A 22,512-nucleotide genomic window follows, 5' to 3' on the forward strand; every position below is an offset into this window, starting at 1 on the left:
TGTTTGAATGATACGGCTGCATTGGAAAGGCCGCAAATTCTCCATATTGAATAGTTTATTTCTGAGGTATACCTTTGCTCTGTTTTGATTCTTCAAGGCTAAGAGTGACCTGGGGGAGTAAAAAAGATGATTGTTCCTATCACTTGTCTTTGAGGTGCTCCCCCTTTCTGATAGCATTCTGGCTTTTAAGGGCCTCGTTAATGGTAACATAGAGCCACATGTTCATTACCCAGTTTTCTTGTATTACTCATAACTCCATAAGGTACTGTTGTCATTCGGATTCTGTGTACTAGGTGGCTAGTAGAATATGCTTTTTCCCCAGCCACCTCAAGCTTTCAGATTTATCCTTATAATTAGGCCCAGAAAAAGGGATTTGTTTTTAGCTAATACTGAAAGCTATGGAATGTTGGTGCTTCCACCATTAGGAGAAAATGTGCTTTTTAGTTCTGCTTTTCCAGTTGTTGGGATTGATATATAGTGGGTGGAGGTAGGAGGAGCTTCCATGGCCCCGCAAGGACTACATTGAGCTTGTCCAGATGGGAACCAGATCGTTGGTCCCATTTAACCCATGTCTTCACAAGCAGAGCTGACTAGAGAGCACCCTGTAGCTACCTCTGGCTCCTCTGTTAGATGTTCCAGAAGATGGTGAATGCATTCTGCAAGGTGTTTTTGTTGCTTCGTGTAAAATGACTAAATCCCAGTGTCATCTGGAATTTGTAGTAGAAAGGTATATTCCCCTTGAGTTCTGATATGCTCCCCGTAGAGTGAAGGTTTTGGTGGAATAGAAATAAATTGGGCTTCTAATTAGTAAGCTGAGGTTCCCAGCCCTTCAGCTTCTGTGAGACTAAAGAATGCTGAAGTGAAAATCTTCTGACATTTTGGTTCTGTCTGGAATTTGGTGGTTGGTATTCTGTTAACATTCCTCATCTAGTTACAAGGCATGCCAGCCACCAGTCTTCCTATGTCTTTCCCTTTCAACTCGGTGGTGTAACAGAACAGCCCTTGTATAGCTTTTTCCAAGAATTAGAACTGGCTGCACCTATTGAACGTGTGATGTGGGCAGCAAGACTGAGACCAGAGCCAGTGGCTGGCTGCCTGGCCTGCTTTTCCTGGCTCTCTTGGAAACTGGATCCAGGAAGAAGCGGTGGGTCACCTCCCTGCCTGAATGTAGTCATCAGTCGCCACACACTCCCCCATGGGCTGCACAGTCTTTCACAGACCATTAGCCGCATGTGCGAGTATAATGTTGTTACTGTTCGGGCGATGTTTGCTGGGTCCAGCAGGAAATCATTCCTTCCCTTGTTTACCTAAACTGCCATGCCAAGATATAATGCTCCCTTTGCCTAATGAAGGAGATGAAGGAGTGGAGGAGAGAGGAGGTAGAAGAGGAGGAGGACGAAAGTACGTCTTTGTATTCATAGAGGATAGCTACAGATCGTGTCCCTTGTTACTCCCTGAGGAGGGGACGGCGCTCATGATGTGGGGAGGGGAGTACTATTGTAAATCTGCCCATCTGCTACTGTTCATTTTGGTTTTGCAGCCTTGGTTATAAAAGTTTACAATCCTTGGACTTTTCCTTCTTGCCTCCTCCCTTTCATCCCTTGACCTTTCTGACCCACATTTCAGAGCTGAGCCTGGGGAGGGAATTGGGAAGCAGATGATAGGCTAATATCAGAGAGATGTAGTAGGACTGTTGTGAGTAGTGTGTCCTCCACACATCCTAGTCCCCAGCTCAGCAAGAGTGGAAGAAGTTAGACTTCGTGTGCTGGTAACTGCAAAGAGACAGTCTTGCTTTGTAGCTGTCCATAGTGAGCAACCTTTATTGGGATTAGAGCATCAAACCTGTAAAGATCATCTCTTATGTGTGTCTAATTTATTCCACGCGAAGTTCACTCCAGAAGCTTGGTTGAGACCTGAAATTTAGGCCAGTCCTGAGACGCACCGTGATCTTGAGGGAGACTGGATTGCCTGCCAGGGGAATGGCATATATATATTGCCTGCCAGGGGAATGGCATATATATATTTTTTTCCATGGCAGAGACCCTGGCAGGGGCTGGAGTCCATACCACCGCAGCAGTCTTTCTGCTTGGCCTTCTCTTGCTGTTCTGTAGGAAGGCCCCATCTGGCCAGCTCTGTAAATCCTCCCCCTTCTCAAGCACTCAGTAACTGGTGGTGTTGGCTCATCAGGAGATAAGGGGATGCCTTAGGCCCGCGCTTCCAGAAGCATAGAAACACCCATATGTGCGGTAGGATAAAGGTAAAGGCACTAGAGTGGATTCTTAGGAATAACAGGTGAGTTCTAAATGAGCACAGACCAAATGAGGGATTTGGTCTGGATTCATCAATATCTCTGCCAGTTGTGACTTTGAGCTTCTAGCAGAGTTAATCCTACCTCCCGTGTATTTTTATCCTTTTGTCCCCTACTCCTCCAAGACATTTGCAAAGCACCATTCAAATGGGGGACTGAGCCATAGTCCATCTCTAAGGAACTGATTGCTCCTGAACCAGGAACTCTGGGGCAAGATCCAGTAAAGACTGGGTCTCCTTCTGGAAGACGAGCTCAGCTCAACAAAGCCTGGAGGCCATCGACCATAGACCAAAGGCCCTTAGGGGACAGGCCCAGAGTCCTCCTGAGGGAACAGTACCATTTTGGTTTGGTGATCTTGCCATCAAAAGGCTTCCTGAGCAGTTCTTGGTGCCCCTTGGCACTGACCCCTTTCCCTCTGAGTTGGGGCTCTGCGAAGGGCTTGGCTCCAGTAAGCTGAGGTATCTGGTGTGTGGGCAGCAGCCGGAAGTGTGCAGTCATGGCTTCAGATGAGGTTGTTCCTGAGACGCTGCTCCTGCTCCAGGGAGAGCTCTGCATTAGCTCGGTAGGAATCCCCTGTGGACCAAAGGAGAACGGGTAAGAAGCCAACCTTCCCATGCTCTTATCCCCTTCCTGACAATTTCTCTCCTTCTCTCTCTCTCTCTCTTACACACACACATACACACACAGTTACATTCTGCCCCACTCACCCTTTACATCAGGTCAGTCATAGGCATAAACATTTTGTAGAAATAGACCCTGCTGTGTAGTTTTGGGCACATCAGGAAGAACAGGCTATTGAGTGGAAAGGGTTGTGCTGATTCTCTTTGCCCACCCACCATCCCCAGATTCATTCGCTACCCTTATTTGTTTTCTCTGTGCTCTAGATAGCTTCACTCTGGCTTCCTCAGCCTCTGTTTCTGGTTGATTTAGGTCAATGAGAAGCAACAGCAGAAGATTAGTGGATAGAAGGAGCGAGATGGTGGTGTATTTATTCCCTGTTTCTGTGGTGGTGGCCTCCCTTGCCTCCTGCTCCGGTCAGGTTCTCCCTCCAAGCTTGAACTTTAACCTGCCTCTAGGACACCCTGTGCCCCTTCAAGCTGAAAGGCATTAACAATTTCCCACTCTGGCTTATCCTCAGATGCCTCCACAACCCTCATTTCCTTAGTCCTATTCACCCCTCTATAAACAGTCCTTTCATTAAATAACTGTAATCTCACCTGGTATGTCCTCTGTTTTGTGCAAGGACCTCAACAGTGCTCAAAAGTGCACTGTTTTTCTTTGCTCCCTCACCGCCCTGGATCCCTTGCAGCCTACCACTAGCATTCGGGAGGCTCTCTCCACTGTGCAGCCTTAGGTTCCAGTCCCTGCTAACTCTGATGTTCCTGTCTCAGTTTGTGGCAGCAACATCTACTCAGTTACACAATTTTGAATCTTTGGACTATTTCCTCTTTCTCCTCTGTGGTCTTGCATCCATTGCTAGAGTGACCCTTCTGAAAACATAAATTTGATCTTTTTGCACCCCCCTTGACTAAAGTTGGTCAGTGGTTCCCAGACCCACAGGAGAGTCATTCTCTTAGCAAGACCTATCATAACCCCCCTTGCAAGGCACTTCAGTGGGTTTGAAGTACATGGTTCCCCCATTTTAAAAAAGAAAACAACTTTGAGGTTGAGATGTTCCTCAATCTTACAGCTAGAAAGTGGCAGACTTGGATTTGGAACCCAATGAAGTCTTTGGGGGCCAAATCCTGTGCTCGTTCTCTTAGTCTTCCCTTCTTCCCGGACTTGGGCCTCTCCTTTGAAACCCGGTTCAAGCATCGTTTCCTCTGGGAGACCTTGCTAGCCCCCAAGTCGTTGCTTTCTCTCTGTGCCTGCTCAGCATTAGTTCTTACGAGTTTGGAATAATCGGGAGTATTGGGGTTATCCTTTGGCATGCCTGCTTACCCTTTTGACACTGAGCTCCACATTTTACTCCTATTTATTTTCCTAGTGCCTGGCACAGTATTCGACACAAAAGTAGGTCTTCAATGTTTGTTGATTGAATAAAGCCGTCCTGGCCCGCCCTATGTGCTAAGCGTGCCCTATGTGCTAAGGGAGTGTGAACGCACACTCCCCATAGCAAGTTCAGGCATTTCGTGACTTGAAGCTAGAGGAGGCACTGCTACCTTCCTATACAGACAAGTAGGGCAACCATTTCCGTACTCTGTCCCCTACTGAATCTGCTGCTTCCATTGTCCAATACAACCAATCCTGCAAGTGTCCCGAGCCCTGTTCTCTGTGGCCGCCTTCTTGTGCTCCGTGATCCCAGCTGGAGACAGCAACACAGAACTGGCGGACCTCTCCTTCTGCCTGTGAGGCAGTCAACTTAGGACGGGCACGACTAAGGCCATACGAAAGGGAGGGCAAACAATAACGAGACTGGGAAGGAGAAATCCGGACTTGGCTTGAAGTAACAGAAAAGACTACAGGGCAGATGGGAGACTGAGTTTATAATCCAAACAGCCTTAGGGACAAAGAGGGGTGTAGAAGTCAGTTGTGACTGGGTGAGGCTGCTGGTGTCACCAGTTGGGTCTAGAAATGGACCTATGAAGATGTCAAGGGATGTTCGTCTCTGTCCTACCCCTAGCCTTCCACATCCACCTTCCAGCCCCACGGAGGGTGCAGACAGGGGCTCCCAGCTTCCCGAGCCCATAGGCAGCTGGCCCCACGAGGGCTCGTGGTTACCTGTGTGGCAGTTGTGCAGCCACACCCGGTGCCCATCATACTTGCAGCGGCACCGCATCATGTTGTTCGAGAAATCAGACTCCGCCACCTCGAACTGGGGGTTCACAACCACCTGCAGAGAGACAAGGGGACAAGTGAAAGCAGGTGACGATCGTGGTGGCGATCATCCTTTACACTGCACGCAGTCTTGCAAAGGGTGTTTACACCCTTTGCTTCACTAGTCCTCCCAAGCACCCAGAGGGCAGGCGTTAACATTCCTATGCTACGTTGTCCACTGACTCAAGACGCAAACCCAGGTCCTTGGGATCCTCCTTCGGTGTTCAAGTGCCAGACCTGTTGGAGACCCTATTTGTGAAACTCTTCCCTCATGGGACTGCAGGGAGACTTGGAATATCTGCAGGAAATGGAGCTCCTAGAGGGGATCCCCAAGCTTCCTTACCTGGAAGATGTAATTCCCAGGGCCCACATCTGTGATATCCACCCACTGGCAATCGATGTCGTGCCGGTAGGTGTCCCAGCAGCCGACAGTCACTCCCTGCTCCCCGAAGTTGGCACACGCATAGCGCTTCTGCAGTCCTGTAAGGGAGGGCGCCAATGGTTACTGAGGCAGGGGGTAGGGGCTCGGGACCCTGCACGCCAGGCACTACACATGGAATCGTCACACCGGTCATCTCCCTAAGTGCAATCAGACGAGGGACCTGCAGTTCTGTTAGGAATCTGGGAATGGGAGCTGAATTCCTGCTAACCATGAACCTAGCACAGTAGCAAACCCCATGTGTGACAGAGAGGACTTCTCTGGATGCTCTAGTGGGAATTCCTATTGGCCTAGGAATTACAGGTGGAAGGTTCCAGCCCTACATCCTTCCGACCCTCTGAAGAGCGAGCATTTGCCATGCCATTCTGAAAGGCTAGGAACTGCGGGACTGCAAATAGGAATCAGACAATCTGTGTCTTCAGAGAACTTAGCCAAAGTGAAACAGGCCTGCAGCTCTTCTCCAAAACCAAGAGTATGAAGCCTTTACAGGTGGCACGAAGCGTGCTGGGAATGCAGCAGCAGCCGGGACCTTCTACCCAAGATGTCAGGAGGTAAGACACTGATCTTTCTGGAGTGCCTTGAGTGCTGACTGTTGCCAGACCAGAGTCTCCAGGTGCCTGAGGGGGTCTTGGCTGAGGGCGTAAAGGAGTCTCACCGGGATGGGGCTGAGAAAGAGAACACCAGGAGGCTGCCTGCCCCGGGATCCACCTACCTGTGGGACAGTGTGTGTCCTCCAGGCAGAAGCTGGCCTTGTGCCCCTCAGCCACCTTGGAGCCATTGAGAGTGAGGAGGTCATAGTGGGTGAAGACCTCGATGCTGTGGTAGTGCCTGCGGGAGGGGAAGTGCTGTCAGCCCAGAGCAGCCGACGGGCCAGACCCAGGCGCTGGGCCCCATCACTATCCAGAGAGGAACGGTACCGTCAGGGCAGCACCCTTCTCCCTCTCCAAGCCAGGATCCATGGGTCCACGGTCTACCTTCTGGCACCCCCTGCCCGGCAGCCAGGCACAGCTCCCCTCACCCGGTGTGGACCCAGGTGCGGAGGGGAGAGCACGGCACTGCCCGCCTCCAGGAGGCCGGTGCCTGGCCACAAGGCCCAATCGGAGGCAGGAGGGAGGGGCACCTCCAGGAACCAGCCTAGGGGCTGAGCTGGCAAGGAGGGGTGCTTACTCTGCTCCCTGGGAGCCTGCGACCAAATTGCTACCATTGTTTCCAATCCAGGCCTGATGACAACTCTGTTCCTGCTACAGGGGAAGGTGCTCATTATCTCAGCAAGGCCAAGTCCCAACGCTGCTGCCCGCTCCATTCCACTTTCCCCACCCATGCTGCATCCTGAAGGCAGAAACCACCACTTTCTCATTCTGCCTTTTGTCACAGGCCTTGTCTCTCCTGTCTGGGCTGGAGACTCCTGATAGGAAAGAATGTCCATTGTCTCCTTTCAGTCCCTGCGTTCCCGCTTTTCTCTGGGTGGCCTTGCTCTGCTGCTGCAGAAGCCAGCAAGCTTTTTCTGCAGAACCAGCATCCTGGTTGGGATGTCTATTTTGGGTTTCCAGGTTTCTAGGAGTCCTCACTTTCTGTGGTTTTTAAAGACAAGGCCTAAGGTCCACCACAGAGAAATTAATTGCCCAATTCTAACAAAGACCAGCTCTGCTGGCAATGAGTGCTCTGCCGGCCGTTGCTGGGGGAGTGCACCCTGTGAGCACCGTCAAGGGCTGTACATCCGGGGCAGGGCCGGTCAGTGCCCCCCACAGTTCCCTACTGGCTCCTGGAGGCAAAGCCAGTGAGGCATCGAGGAAGGAAGGCTCTCGCTCAGAGTGTGCACCCCTCCCAGGAGAGCGCCCGGGGTCAGGGGAAGACCACACTGGTTTGATTCTTGGATTTGGCTGTTCGTCCCTGGAGAGCCGTGGCGTGAGTGAGCACTGACCTGTGGCACTGGTGCCACACCCAGCTGTGGCGTCCTGTCTTGGGACGGAAGTCGGCCCGGCCTAGGTTGTAGATCTGGGAGGAGAAGCGCAGGAGGCGCCGGTGGCCATAGGGCCAGTCCATGTGGTCGGCAGACTGGGAGAGGCAGTTCTCCTCATGCGCGCAGTACAGCTGGCTGAGCGGCCGGTCCTCCAGGTAGGCGGTCTCCTCCACGAGCTGGGCGTTCATCACCAGGTCTGGAGCACCTGAGGCCACAGGGGAAAGAGAGGGAGGCAGCTGTGTTGCTCTCTGGCAGAGGGGCTCTCTGGGGGAGCTACCAGCAGGGCAGGGCTCTCCCCAGGACAGGAGTCAGGAGAGGTGGGTTCAAGCGCCCCCAAGCCCCGGTTAGGCATGACGGCTTTGGAGTTGGGCTGCCGGCGTTCAAGTCTTACTTTGTTTCTGGCCACACCTTTCACTAGCTCTGTGACTTGCTTAAGCTTCTGGCTCTCACTTTCCCCATCCCTAAGGTGGGAATTGTAATAATGCTAGTAGTGCCAGTACCCGTAACGTGCTCAGCTCACTGTCGGGTAAGCGTGCCCTCGATGTAAGCTGGTATTTCCTTTGTAAAATGCTCCTCAGCTTCCAAGTGCCTCTTTGTGGTCTAGCTCACACAGCCCCTCCTGAGCCCCGCTGCCCAGCTTGGCTTCCCCAGCTCAGTCACTCTCTCTGGGTCTCAGTTCTTCAAGGGAGGGGCACGGAGGGGAGGGGAGAGGGCTGGCAGGAAGAGTCGGAAGAGATCATCTCTGAGCCTGCTCCTGGGCTCTGCCATTCGGTGCACCCTGCTGCAGTTTCAGGCCCATGTCTCCCGCAGGGTCCGTGTTCTAACCTGACTGCTCTCCTGGGTACTCGCACCAGCCTGTCCTGTGCATTCTTCCCTGATGACATTCCCAGTGCTTCTCTGTGCGTAAGCATCCACCGTGCCAGAAATGCCTGTTCCCTTCCTGCCACAGGGGCTCTCACCCACCTCAGAGCCCCATGTGTCCTCACCCTCGTGCCAGTGGAGCTCTGCTGCTGTTACCATGTCACATCAGGGGAGAAAAGTTGCCAGTTCTTAGGGCTTTGCTTTGCAAGAGCAGGGTGACAGTTCAGATCTGGGGAGAGGCATCGGCCGGGTGAGAGTCTATGTGCTGAGGACGGTGAGATGGGACTGCTGGTTAGTTTCGGCAGGCGGGCACTGCGGGTGGCAGGGGGGGCTGGGCTGGGCGGCCAGAGGGGGCCTGGACCATCACCAAATGCTCCCGAAGGTCCTGTGCTTATTCCTAGGCTATGCTCACGGCAAACCCTTGAGTTCCTGAGGGGAAGAAGGAGAGCTTCCAGAGAGATGGAGAAGGAGAGAGGGCAAAGAAGAAAAGGAATGAGGAAGATCAGAGGAGAACTAGGGATGGTCACACAGTGGGCAGGTTGCCTGTCTGTGCTCGCCCATGGCAAAATGTCAGAAGCCTTTAGGCTGACAGCTGCTGCTCTGAGGGAGGGGTACAGGGGTCTCAGGTCGGAAAGCAGGCCTCCAGTGCACTGGGAAGGCGCAGGCTGGTGCCGCAGCTCCCTGCCGGCGAGGGTGTGCCGTGAGGACCCGGTATTTTCTAAGGCGCGCGGGACGGAGAAGAGCACTTAGGCTCGCTGACAAAGATCAAGGACATCTTGGTGTGCAAGCCTGGCTGGGGAGAAGGTCAAGTGGCCACTTGGTTCGGTGCCAGCTGCAGCCTCGGGACCAGATAAAGTATCTCGGCATCAACCTAGTCGGCAGGTGTCAGACCGATGCTGCTGCCCCGAGCCTACGGATGCATGGGGTGGACCCCTGCCTCGGAACAGTCTTGTCTTGTAGCCCCCCGGGGAACCCACAGCTCAGGACGAGGACACGCGGTTGTGGCCTAGTGCATGTGTACAGAATTCCCAGCAGAAAAGGCTGCCGTTACTAAGTCTAACACATTCTCTTGTTTTCTCACCTGTTTTTTTTTTTTTCTTTCAACTTTCGGTCACGACACAGAAAGTGAAAAACATGACTGTGCATCCTCGTGTGTTCCCCATCCTCTGCTTTAATCCTCACCATACCCCCATGAGCCGTGCAGGGCAGGACTGGGTCCCCAGGGGATGGTGACTTGGGCACCCACAGCTGGTAAAGGGCAGGGCTGCTGCTCCAAGTCCAGCCCTCCTTTCACCCCCGACCCTTCCAGGCCCTCCCTGAGAACGGGCGGTGTGGGCTGGCCAGGCTGGGGCGGTGAGGAGTGGCAGCGCCGTGGGTGCTACTCACTGTCTGTGCAGGAGACCCCGGCCGAGGAGCGCCCCGAGCCGTGGGAGCAGAGCACTGGCCCGTGCCTCTGACACTGCTGCAGGGCCAGCTCTGTGCCCGAGCAGCGCACGCCGCTCATCACCACGTCGGTGGCCCCCGGTGTTCCCTGCCAGTACCAGGTGTCCTGAGAAAAGAGCCGGCGGTGCCCGGTCAGCGGGGAGGGATGCTTTGGAGTCATCCCCTCCGACGCCCATCTGACGCTGGAACCCCACTGGACTGCTGCCACCTGCCTGTACCTGGCCCCGGCTTGAAAGTCTCCAGCCTGGCGACAGTCCCGGCTGCTTTGCACCCCTCTGGCAGCAGAAGTTTCTCCCATGCATCGAGGCAGGGAGATTCTTTCCCCCACTGGCCTGGCCCCACCCTCTCCCACATGGCAGCCCTCAGCTGTTGAAGAGGACGGTCCTGTTCCCTTGCTGTCCACTCAGGCCCTGTCTCTCCAGCTTTGTTTCCTGTAGCCGGGTGGTGGGGGGTGGCGGTGCTCGTGGCGGGGCCCCGTTTCCTAGGGGCAGGGTGCCCGGCATTCCCCCGCTGGCCAGTGTGGGCCCGGCAGAGGACGTTGTCCCTACCCAGCCACTCCACGGCCTTGTGGTTTTCTTTCCCGGATCCCTCTCGAATCCACCCACATCTCCGCCAGGACTGCCACTAGTCTGGGCCACGCCAGCATCATCTCTCAGCGGGGCTGCTGCGTGAGTGTTAGCGTTCTCGCTGCCCCAGCAGTGTGCTGAACAGCACAGAAGAAATGTTTGAGACATCTGCATTGCAGACTTTGAACGTCTGCCAGCCTCTTCCTCCCTCCCACATCACACCCTTCTCAGCTCCACTCCGGCCCCAGTCCCCGATCTTCCCAGTGGGGTCAAGCTTCCCCCGTGTGGGCTGCTTATCCCTGCCCCACCTGGTCTGCTGAGCCTCGAGTCCTCTTCACTAGAGACGGAAGTACAGGCCTGTTGCATGAATGTTAATGACCACCTTCCCCACTTCGCTGACTGTTCCTGGGGCAGGAGCTGTGTCTTGTTCGCCACACTGTCCCCAGCCCCCAGCATGGCATCAGCCCCCAATTTCACTCAGTAACTAATCACTGAACAAATGAATGAATGCATGGTTAGCACTTTTAGCAGAGGAAGTCTGGAAGCAAGACAGGGACCCACCTTGATCGCGTGGTTGGCAAAACCCAGTCCGAGCTGTCGGCAGGCCACCACGGCTTCGGTGAGCCCCCAGTGGTCACTGCACACGGCCCCCCAGCGCCGGACTCCGTTCACCTCCACCTGCACTTCCACCACACCCTCCTGGGGGTTGCGCCCGCCGGCCAGGCGCACCTGCAGCGGTCAGAGAGGTGTCAGGAGCCTGGTGGCCTCCGGGCGGAGGGCTCAGGACTACAAGCCTGGAGCCGGGTCCCGGCCGGCTCTCCCGGTCTCTGGCTTTATCTCTCTCTCTGTCACTTGAGATACTTAGCTAGAGAGTCCCTGTTGTCCCTGCCCACTAGAGCAGTCTGACTCAAGGTGCCTGCCCCTACCATTAGCGATGACTTGCCAGGTGCAAAGAGCTTTTGTATCTCTTATTGCATTCACAATAACCCAGGAGACAACCCCAACTGACAGAAGACAGAGCCATGCTCAGAGACATGAGTGACTTGTCCATGGTCCGCATGACACATGACACCTGAACTCTGGCCATTCCATGCAGCCTCGCAGTGACACTCCCCAGCACTGACAGCGCTGGGGTCCTCTGCCCTAGCCCCCTTCCTCACAGGGCACCTGTCGTGGGAACGTGCATCTGTGTGAAGGGCCCCCGTCACCCCGGGACATCTCTGAAGGCCAGACCCTGGCCTTGAGGACATGTGGGCCAGGCCGGGGAGGCTTAGAGGAGAGGCTTTCCAGACCAGCTCTGAAAACCCCCTCTCCACGGGCTCCATGTGGTGTCCTGGGGCGCTCTCGGGGCTTTCCAACCCCCCAGCCGGAGGCTACGCCAGAAGCTGAGCTCACCTGATTCTTGAAGCCCAAGTCAGGGATGTTGCACCTGACGGCAGCATCATTCTCATGTTTACAGCCATTCTGGGGCAGTGAGGGGCAGTCACTGAGGGTCCGCTCAGAACCCCTGCAGCGCACCTCGCTCAGGTGGATGGGTCCCAAGCCTAGCGGGGAGAGGGGGAGGTGCCGAGTAAAGCTCCGCCTCTAGAACCCTACCCCCCGTGGCTTCCTCCCCATAGTCAGGGAGGACTTTCTGTCCTGGGCCTCAGCACCAGGGCCACCAAGGGACGGAACAGTGGCCCATCCCCGGCCTCCTACCTCCCCCCAGCCAGGCCTCCTCGCTTACCCTGCCCCAGCTGGGCCCCAAAGAGGGCCTCCCGAGCCGAGCCAAAGCCAAGCTGACGGCACACGATGCTGGCGGAGATGAGGTTCCATCCGTGGTCGCAGATCGTCCCCCACTGGTGGTTCATGAGCACCTCGACACGGCCCTCTCCCACCTGAGCCCCCGAGCGGAGACGCACCTTCAGCTCCTGTTGGGAGAAAACCGGCTTCAGGGCGGGCAGAGGAGGCAGCAGCGGGCACGGCGGAGCTGCTGTGGGGAGCCTGGGCCAGGCCCCTTCCCGCAGGCGAGCCGATGACCAGGGTTCTAGTCCCACCTCTGGTGGTTCAGAGCTACTGCCTCGAATACGCCAGTAAGCCGTTCTTCATAAGCGCCCTTCCCTCATGACAAAGAGCCACCGCACAGACCACAGTGGTAACAAGGGAGCCTTAGGAGCTGGGGTTCTTGGCCTTCACAACCCTCTACCTGCTCTCTTCGGTGGGGTGGTCCCTTCCTGTCGTCCAGCCCTGGCTCCTTCCTTATCCTTGGGGTTAAACTAGATCAGTGTTCCCAACGGGATCCGTGAGATGATTTCAAGCTGCACAGGGACGTGGTATGAATGAAGCTGACTCACATGTTGGGGCAGTGATTTCCGTGTTAAATCTTCTCCAGTCCTTCCTGTTTCACGGAGGACGCTATCCCACTGCCAGGAGGCCATGTCCGTAACACCTCACCAGCACTTGCTTGTTGCTTTTTCTAACAGAGGGCCAGGCTCAGGTTCGCTAGCTTTGGTCTCAACCGGGTGTTAGCTACGATGTAATTACTGTCTTTATGGTTACCTGCTATTCCTGGCCCGTGATGTCAGCTTTCCATTTATGGGCGGGTTATAAACGGTTCCTTTTAAATAAATCCCATGTTTCTACCATGCTAGGCTTCGCTCTCCTCCTCCCAGTCTGCACCAAGTCTTCCTCGTTGGGGGCGATTGGTCCTTCCGCTCCTGCCTGTCCCAGAGTGTCCCTCCCTGCCTGTCCCTCTCATCCACTCCTTCTGCCACCCGGTGGGACCCACCTCTGCCCGGGACTCCTTGTGCCCCGGCTTTGCCTTCGCGGGGCGGAAGCGGGGCCCCGCCACACAGCTGACCACAGCATGCATGCCGCCCTGGCAGGCCGGCTGCAACTGGCCCCGAGCTGGGGCCACCTGCACCTGGCAATTGGCCAGGTGAGGCTCTGTCCCCAGGCAGTTGACCCGGTGGATCCAGAAGGAATTCTTCTGTGTCAGGCTCTTCAACCTGGGAGACAAGGGAGCCTGAAGGTGGGGAAGAGTTGAGGGAGCTCGGGGGTCAGGGAGGCCGAGGCACTGGGGAGGAAAGGGACATGCCCTGCCCCTTCGTGCCATACCTCTTGGCACCCTCCCCTTGGGATGTGGCTCCTCACCTAGATTTGGGGTCCATCATCTTCAAATTCCAGACTTTCCTAGATGGGAGAAAACAAGTCGGGGGGATGGAGGGAGTGCTGAGTACCCAGTGTGCCCTGGCTCCTCATGGCTGTCCTTGAGTTTGCACGGGGATTCCGTCCAGAAACTTGCCCGCATTATTTTAGCACCGAGCCGCACAGCAGCCCTGGCAGGGTGGTCTCGTCGCAGACGCCGGTGATCTCCATGTCACAGGGAGAACAGCGGGGCCCAGCAAGGTACCTCCTCAACTAGTCCCAAACTGGGGTCTCTTTGGCACTGGACTGCCCCTAAGTGGGCAGCCCCCAGCTTGACCTCTCCCCATGCGGATGGACGGGAGCCTGCGGGGAGTGCCCTGAGAAACTCGACCCAGAGTAAAGGTCCTCTGGGGGCAGGTGCAAGTTGAAGGCCTTTCTGGTAGGGGCTGCCCACCCAGAGGCTATAATCAGGGCTGCCTTCCTTGAGGGTGGTGGGAGAGCCATCTGGGCCCAGAGGTGCAATTACCAGGCAGTGGGGAGTCAGGGACCCACATCCCAGTCATCCCCATCCCCCAGGGATGGAGCCACGTGGCTGGTCCCAGGGAGAAGACCCATCTAAGAGCCGCTCAACTGACTGGGGGTGGGCAAGGGGAGGCCACGCAGACGGAGTGTGGGGGGTGTCTCCCTTGAGAAACACAGAGTTTTCACTGGCACAGAGCTGGTGTCATTTAGAGGCTGATGCAATCTTGTGACAGTTCGGTCACATTTTGGACAGAGTGTTATTACGTCTCCTCTCCCAAGTACTGCTCCGCCCCGCGCCTTGCTCACATGCGCAGCAGTCAAAGCCTGGCTCAGATCAGAGCAGAGGAAATTCCCCGCTGACTGGCTGATCGAGGCCCGGAGGCCCTACGGACAGCCATGGCATGTTACTGGCAGAGCTGAGACTGGGGCTCAGGTGCTCTGTCCCGGCGGGTCCTGTCAGAAGCATCTTCAGTCAAGTCCACTTCTTTAACCAGGGACTCAGGTTTGCATTCAGTTGTTTTCAGTTCTTTCCATATGACTAGCAAGGGCTGTTTTTCTTTTCTGACCATTTCTAGGTACTTCCCAGGGTCTCCAAGTTCGTCCTCAGTCCTCATTATTCTGAGAGCCCCGCAGCTCAGGAAGTCCGTGGGGCCTGTTTCCTTCCCCGTCCCACACCCGGGGAGTGTCCTGCCGCAGACACCGCCCTGCCCATCTCCCTGGACTCTGTAAGGCCCCAGATGTCACACGCACACACACGCAGGAACACATGTGTATCGCTCGCACAGGTGTGCACACACTCAGCCACCGCCCCACAACCCCACGCCCCCCATGGCCCTCTGCCCACCAGTTCTCCCTACCTGTAGTAGAGGCTGTTGACAGGTACCTCGCTGGGGAAGCCCAGCATGCCACACACCACCTTGCTGTTGTTCCTGGTCCAGTCCCGGTCACACACCTGCCGCCAGTGGCCCTCGTACTTCACCTCCACCGCCCCCTCGGTCACCAGGCTGTGCCGCTTGGCACTGGCGAGGATGGGTTTGAGCCGCACCTCCTCCAGCCGCCGGCCCTGCAGGGCGCATAAGGTTACCACAGCCCCAGGCCTCCTGCCCCTGCTGAGCCCGCTGCAGTCTTTCATATGGGCAAGCGAGGGCTCAGAACATTTAAAGATCATCCCCCCACCCTGGCCCTCCCTGGACAGGTCAGGAAACAGAGGCCCAGACACGAGCATATTTGCCACGGCCACACAGTGAGCATGAGGCAGAACCTCGGTCTGTCTGCGCTCCTCCCCTCAACTCTAGAGAGGATCAGGCAGATCTGTGCCCTCCCTGGGATCAGGCTCGGGGCGTTTGGAGTTTGGGAGACTTCCGCGGGCCGCAGAGGGACCTTCTCTGTGCCACCTGGGGAGAGCGGAAGATGGACACAGACCCGCTGCTTGAGACTACCAGCAGGATCCTTGGCCCGGGGGACCCCGGGTCTGGGGTGACTTAGACCATGAAGACCACCACACCCTGGTCTGCTGCATCCGTGGGCCAGGGCCAGCTGTCTTCAGGCTAGGGCTGCCCAGTGGTGGAGAGTAAGGGCCAGGACCTGCCCTGCCTGCTTCTGTTGTTTGGCTTGGGCTGTTTTTAGCTCGAGGTTGTTTGTGCCGGGAAGAGGCAGCAATTGTGGCCGGTCTTGTGGGTAAGGCAGCCCCGCACCCCCTCCTGCCTCCCTTATGGGGAGCAGCTTCAGCGATCCCCAGCAGCCCCCGCCTGGATCCCCCAGGCCCCCAGCCTGGCCTGCTATATGTGGGTCCTCTGTCCATGCACCTGCTCCGGGCCACCAATAGGAGGTGGGGTCCCAGGTTTCTCAGCCCAGTCTGCTGCTCCCTTTCTCTTCCTTCTTCCTCCAGGTTCATCACCCAGGAGGCTCTATGTCCCATGACTCAACCCTTGGCTCAGGCCAAGGCCTGAACTGCCTCCTTACCTGGGGCCCAAGGGCATTGGAGACCCTCTCAGAAAGATAGCCGCGGTGGCGCTGGGGGTGGCACACCACCCCGATGTCCTCTGAGTGGCTGCAGTCACTGACACCCCAGCCGTTGGACCTGCACTGGTCCAGGGAGCTCTCTGTGCCCACACAGCGTACATTGTCCAGCCAGATGGGTCCTGAAGGCAGGGGAAGGGGAGTGCTTAGGGACAGAGAGGCATTCGTGGGCTGTGCCTCCTTCCTAGGACCCCAGAGGTATCAACTGTCTTCTTCCAGAGCCTGCATAGAAAATAGGGGTGGGGGAGAGGAGTCGGTTCTCCTGGGATCTTGATATCTATAACCCTGTCTACTGCCAAGAGGAGGTAGAATCTGTTTTTGGAAAATGCCAGATAAGTCTAGCAATCAGATCTACCTGTCCACCTATCCCTCCGTCCATTCACCCACTCAGCGACATTTGCTGAGCATCTCCCCTGTGCCAGGCACTCTGTAAGAGCAGACTAGGGTGGCGGTGGGGAGAGTGGTGGTGGGGACGGTGGCGGCCTCACTGCAGGCGAGATTGGGAGGGTCAGAGCAGGGGCACTGGCAGCTGGGGCGCTCAGGGAATGCCTCACAGGGGAGGCCACTGGAGCTGGGTATTAAAGTGTGGACAGGAGTCTGCGGAAGCCTCAGTGAGCCCAGCCTCCGAGCGCAACCGACCATCATCTCCTCGTCATCCTGCTGGGTAGCACCAGGCACTCACCCTCCCCTTGACCATACTTGGCACTGTGGGCCCAGGTCAGGGCTGTTTCAAAGCCCAGTTGGCGGCAGGCCACGGTGGCCTCCAGGAGAGCGAAGTCATCATCACACACGGTGCCCCACTGGCCCTGGTGGAGCACCTCCAGACGGCCCTCCTCTGGTCTGCTCCCTGGGCCCACCAGCCGCAGCTTCGCGAGGCTCGGCGACTGCAGCCTGCAAGGGGGCGCCTGCAGCAGCAGCAGCGGCAGGAGCAGGGAGAGGGCGGCCGGTAGGGACCGCATCCTGGTGACTTCGAGGGCAGCCGGGGCCAAGGCACCTGGGGAAGGAGCAAACGTGACGATGATCACCGCCTCCCCCCCTGCGCTCGGCCTCTTCTGCGGGCAGGGACACAAGATGGCAGGACCCCTCCAAGGGTGTGCATGCCATGGGCACGTGTGTATGGTGGTGTCGATGGAGTCTGGGTTCGGACTGGGTTGAAACCCACCATTCATTGTTCGTGTGACCTTGAGGAAGTTTAAATTGGTCTTACTGAGTCTCGATTTCCTCATCTATAAAGTGGAAATAATAATCCTTGTCTCAGTGTTGTTAGTGTTAAATGAAACACTGTGTTTAAAGTGCGTAGTACAAGCCTACCACATCGCTCTCAATAAATAGCTGACCTTGACATAGTCCTATATGTAGGCGAGGGGGGGTGAAGGTGGAGGCACGGGCTGGGGCCAGATAACTGGGGGCCTTGTGCACCCACGGACGGTCTGCTCTTCATCCTATAGGAGGCGAGGGCCATGGAAGCATTGTAGGCAGTGAGCACACGCCAGAGAGAAGGCTCCTGTTTCCAGAAGCCTATAATCAGCTGCTCTCTGGGTCCTTAGGGGGGTGAGGTTAAGGGCAGGTCTTCTCCCCGTCATACATGAGCAGCCTTGGTCTTGGGCATGGGGGCGGGGGCAGGAGCATGGGAGAGAGGTCATGGCTGATGAGGGCTGCCAGAGGGTCTGCAGTCTCCAGTGCTCGAGGTCCTCCCCTACCAGGCTCTGCAGCCAGTGAGGAGTCGATGCCAGCCCGGGACATGATGGAGGGCGTTGTGTCCTTGACTCCCTGTTCTGCACTAGAGTCATAAGAGAGCTCGTTCTGGGGAGACCCGCTCTTGCATGGCCACTGCTGTCCTGGGGGTCCTGTGTAGCTGGTCAGTCTTGGTAGGGAGGGCCTCCTAGGCCCCCTGCCACCCCCTTTCCCACAGACTGCTATGTTGGCTGGGCCTCAGTCCTATTCCTTCCTGCACATAGCCCCCAACCCCTCCGGCCACCAATCCTCCGGCTTTGGTGAGCCCATAGCTGGCCGGAGGGGGCTCCTAGAAGGACACTAGATGGGCTCAGGACTGATGCTCCACAGGGACAGCGACTCTGTGTCATGCCCCCAGTGCTCAGAAGAGGGCCCGGCCGGTAGGTAGGTGGTCCCAGTAAATATCCACGGTTGCATGGCTGTGAGGTGGTACTGCACCGTGCTTAAGGGGACAGACTGGGAGTCAGGCTGCCTGGGTTCTCATTCCACTTCTGGGCAGTCTCGGGCAGGTGATTTCATAGCACAATGCCCCAGTTTTGCCTCTGTGAAACAGGGATACCAAATAGCAAGGCCCTCATAGGATTCTTGTGAAGCTTAGATGAAGGCATGGACTCTGGATGCTGACAAGAGCAGTTTTCCTGGACAGGTAACTTTCACACAGCAGCGGGAACGGCCCTGGGGGAGCCCTGGGCTGGGGTGTCCCAGCCCCTCTCAAATAAAGAAGGAACAGAGGCCACATCCGAACTCAGCAGCAGGTCCCCAGGACCCTTCTTGGTGACATCTTCCAGATTTGCCTCTTTTCCCTCTGAGCCCAGGTTCTCTGGGTTCCCCCTCCCTGGGGCCGGGTGCTGCGGTTAAGTCTCTTCCCACCACGATCCCTCCTGCACTTCCTTTCCAGACTTAAACACTGTTTTCTTTATGTGACTCTCTGCTCTGGAGCCGGCAGGGGCTCCTGACGGGCTGTCACCATGAGCGGCTTGCGCTTGGCTGCTTGGGACGTGCCCTGCTAAGGACAAGGTGGACAGCTAGGCACTGAGCCAAAATGAAGTCGCTCTGAGCAGGGACCTTCTGCAGATGACAAGAGAAAAAGGAATGAGTTCAGAGCCCTCCAGCTGCTAGGACCCAGTGGTTGCCTTGAGTCTAACCTAAATGATGACCCCACCTCCTGCCCTTGCCCCATCTGCCAGGAGTCAGGATGCTCCCTACTCTGGCACCAAGTCCTTACGTGACTTGAGTCAGGAGCTTTCCTCTCTCTGAGACTCAGGTGCGACACCTATGAAATGATGGAGGGGCACTAGGGCTCCTGCCCTCCGTGACATGCTATGATGGGCCACGGGTTGGGCTGATGTCCCACAGCACCCTGGAGCTCTCATTAGAGGAGCATAGTCCCGGGCCTGCCTGGAGCTGGGGTGGCCTTCTGCGGCAGGACACTGGGATCTGGGTGAGGACAGCTCCTTTCCATGAGAGCAGCCCAGGGAGGGGGAACGGGTGGCAGCAGGAACCGAGGGTCAGATGTGGGGAGGACCCCTCTTCCCAGCCTGCCTGCCACCGCAGGACCCTCTGTAGCTTCTGCTCACCCCAAACTTGCCTTCTCACCATGCCCCAAACATAGCCATCCATCCTCTGCTTCCACATCCCGGCCTCTGCTCTCACTGCTCCTTCTACTCGGAGGACCCTCTCCCCCTGTGTCAGATCGGTAAATCCCTGCGGGTGTTCCAGCACCCAGCTTAGATGCTGCCCCCTCCATTAGGCCCTCCCAGTTACCTCCCACTGCCCCAGCACTCAGGGTTTGCTCGCTGTCTCCACACCCAGCCTCCACCGCATCTCCCCAAAACTGTCCCTCCAGTGCCCGAAGACCACCCGGCTGAGAAGTCTCCCTTCGAGAAGGAAACAGCCTCAGAAGTGGCAGTTCTCTTCACAAGCAGAGAAGGGGATAGTGTAGGGGAAGGAAGGTTGGGGAGTAGTTAATAATTAATTACTGTAATACATTTGAAACTATTTACGGAGTACTTATCTCTACTTTATAGGTGAGAAGCTGAGGTCCAGAGAAGTTAAATAACTTGCCCAGCCAGGATTCAAAGCCAGGCAGCCCGGCTTCCAGAAGCCAGGCTCTCAGCCGTGGGAGACCTGGACACTTGGAGGAGGAGGGGAAGGAGGAAAGGAGGCAGGGGGATGAATGAAATTCCACCCTGCTGCAGGCCGATGACCCAGCCGCAGTGTAAGGGCACTGGGGTTGGTGCCAACACTGAGTGCAACTGAGTGACATCCAGGATCCCGCCAGCTTGACGCAGACAGGCACCTGCTCAGGTGTTCCCAGTGGACGCTGGCACCTAGCCTCACCTGGCCCCCCCGGAAAGGGCTGGAAATGCCCAAGGATATTCAGGAGAGAATATGGTTGGGGGAAGGGGGCTGCTCTCATGGGCACCAGCCTTGGGATCACTCGAAGCCCCTTCTCTCTAGCTTTTTGGGGGATGGGGTCCCTCCCTGGGACTACGAATTATGGTGACATGAAGTAGTGCCAGCAAATGGCTCTGAGCTTTACCTGGCCAGGCACGGGACATACTGCGGTTGAAGCCCTCTGCCCACCTCCACTTGCTGTGTCCCAACCCCTCAGCATAATCATATCTGGTTTATGTACCCTGCCTCTTTGTCCCCCAAGTCACAAGCTTGACATCTGAACCCACCTTGCCCCTTCCCTTGCTTCTTCCTCGATGAGGGCAGAGAAATGGTTACACACAGCATGTTCACAAACAAGACACGCAGGCATCCCAGGCGGGCCAGGGCCAGCCACCCTGGGCGGGTCTTGGGCCAAGCTCCCTAATTTGGTCACTTCCCTTGGAAGCAGGTTGGTGAGCGACTAGGAGGCTAGGCCATCTGCCCATGGGACCCCCACCCCTCCCAGCCCCCAGCCTTCAGGAACCTTCAGAGGCTGGCAGACCCACAGAGAGACAGAAGTGGGACAGACCGACAGGACAGCCCGAGACAGACCCGGGGCCAGGGGCCAGGCGGGGGCTCACCAGACGCAGCACGGAGGACGGTCGGGCAGGGGCCGGATGCCGGGATGAGAGCTCTGACGGGCCTCCTGGGGCGCCCTGGGGCCCTTTTATCCCGCTGCGGCCCGCGGGCGCCCCCCACCCCGCCGCCGCCCGCGGAGGAGGCCTCGCAGGCCCCGCCCCCGGGCGGACCCGGTCAAGGCGGGCGCTCAGCCCGGCCCGCTGCTCTGCGTCTCTGCGTCTCTGCCCTGTGCCCCGGACCCGGAGTGGGTGTCCACCAGGCTCGCCCGGGAAGTCCTGGGGTGGCGAGGTGCAGGGGGTGGCGGGGGGTCGGGAGGGGCTGTTTCCCGCGGAGGAAACGGGCGCGTGGCAGCAAGGAGGGACTGTGGAGAGAGGCCGGTGGCGGGGCCCCAGCGGGCTACGGGCTACGTTTGCCTGGGGTGCCTGTGGCCTCAGGAGTCCCTGTTCCCCGCTCAGTGTCCTTCTCTGCGAAACCGGGTGACCTGCCCCCCACCCTGAATCCCCAGATCCAGTGAGGACAGGGAGGTGTCAGTGCCCAGAGCACAGTTTTCCTTCATAAGGGAGTGCCTTGCTGTCATAAGACACCAGAGCCTCTTGGGGGCTGCGGCGGTGAGCGGGGAGTGGGGGGCTCAGTTCAAATGAGGTTGGGATAACAGTGCAGGTGTGCTCTCTTTGGAGTAACAAGCGGCCCTCGCCATTGCCCTGGTGCCTCCAGATGTATTGAGTACTCCGGGAGCGCCTGGTCTCTGGTCTGCTCATTGCACAGCTGGGAACACTGAGCCTCCAGAGACACGACTGACTTGCTTCCCCCAGTAATAAACAGTAAATGGCAGAACATAAGTCCTTCTCTACAACTCCTTACACAGTTGAATGAGGCCATGCTGGCCCTTGACAGGCCCATGGGGGGAGGGTATGTGTAGACGGTGGGTTGGGGGGGGGGCGGGCTGTAAAATAAAACAAAGTAGAAAAGGCTGAAAGAGGGGAGGCCCAATCAGCTTAGCTGAATTCCCAGGCATAGGAATCCCCGCCCCTTTCCTCCAAATTCTTTCCCATGGTCCTGGTCCCTCCTGGTGCCTCAGTGTCCCCATCTGTAAAATGGGCAGAGAGTTCCAGCCTCCCAGTTTCCTCCCTAGGTCCGGATAACTACAGCCTGGTTCCCTTTCTTCCCCCCAGCCTCCCCTGAGTGTCCTTCCAAAGGCTCATTCATTCAGCAAATCTTTATTGATTTTCTCCTCCTTGCTAGACAGGGTGCTGGAGTGCTAGACACTGCGGGGGTGGGAGGGGGCTTCCCAGTCTGGTGGTGGAGACAGATGTGTAAGCAAGCACCTCCACAAGGCATGAGGCTGAATGTGATAGGGCTAGGGCTAGGATGACAAGGTAGACCTTTCTGACCCCTGGGGGACAGCCAGGTCACACTGACCCAGCTGCTGGAGGACTACTGTCCACCCCCGGCTGCTCATGTCCCAGATGTCCCTCCAGTGCCCCTGCCCCACCCCAACAGGGCCCAGAGCATTCCCTGAGTGAATCAACAGGAAAGAATGCTCCCAGCCTTGGGTCAGTGGTAGCAGCAGCAGCCCAGCCCCACCCGTGGGGACAATGAGGCAGCTGTGGGCTAGGGTGCCAGGTATGCCTCAACCCCCTCCCCAATCCCAGCCACTTCTCATGCCGAGCCAGGAACAACACGGAGGGCTCCACCTGCTGCC

The 22,512-nt window shown here is 57.0% G+C and overlaps 1 protein-coding gene across 2 annotated transcripts; it reads right to left on the reverse strand.

Annotated features, from left to right (window-relative positions):
- Positions 1 to 1,828: 1,828 nt before the first annotated feature.
- On the reverse strand, positions 1,829 to 20,922 carry LOXL4 (lysyl oxidase like 4). Of its 2 annotated transcripts, XM_046026183.1 has the most exons (15): positions 20,813 to 20,922; positions 16,744 to 17,055; positions 16,005 to 16,183; positions 14,900 to 15,105; positions 13,527 to 13,565; positions 13,162 to 13,381; positions 12,121 to 12,304; positions 11,790 to 11,938; positions 10,956 to 11,123; positions 9,772 to 9,934; positions 7,486 to 7,729; positions 6,277 to 6,392; positions 5,469 to 5,605; positions 5,030 to 5,141; positions 1,829 to 2,881 (listed from the first exon to the last, which is right to left on the reverse strand). In XM_046026183.1, the coding sequence occupies exons 2-15, from the start codon at positions 17,018 to 17,020 to the stop codon at positions 2,811 to 2,813; spliced, it is 2,265 nt and encodes a 754-aa protein (XP_045882139.1). In that variant the 5' UTR covers positions 17,021 to 17,055; positions 20,813 to 20,922; the 3' UTR covers positions 1,829 to 2,810. The 2 variants fall into 2 exon arrangements, with proteins under 2 accessions (XP_045882139.1, XP_045882140.1); XM_046026184.1 differs by lacking the exons at positions 13,162 to 13,381; positions 13,527 to 13,565; positions 16,005 to 16,183; positions 16,744 to 17,055; positions 20,813 to 20,922 and having other exon boundaries at positions 14,900 to 14,995.
- Positions 20,923 to 22,512: the final 1,590 nt, after the last annotated feature.

Source organism: Meles meles, chromosome 13 (assembly GCF_922984935.1).
Source record: "Meles meles chromosome 13, mMelMel3.1 paternal haplotype, whole genome shotgun sequence".
NCBI lineage: Eukaryota > Metazoa > Chordata > Mammalia > Carnivora > Mustelidae > Meles > Meles meles.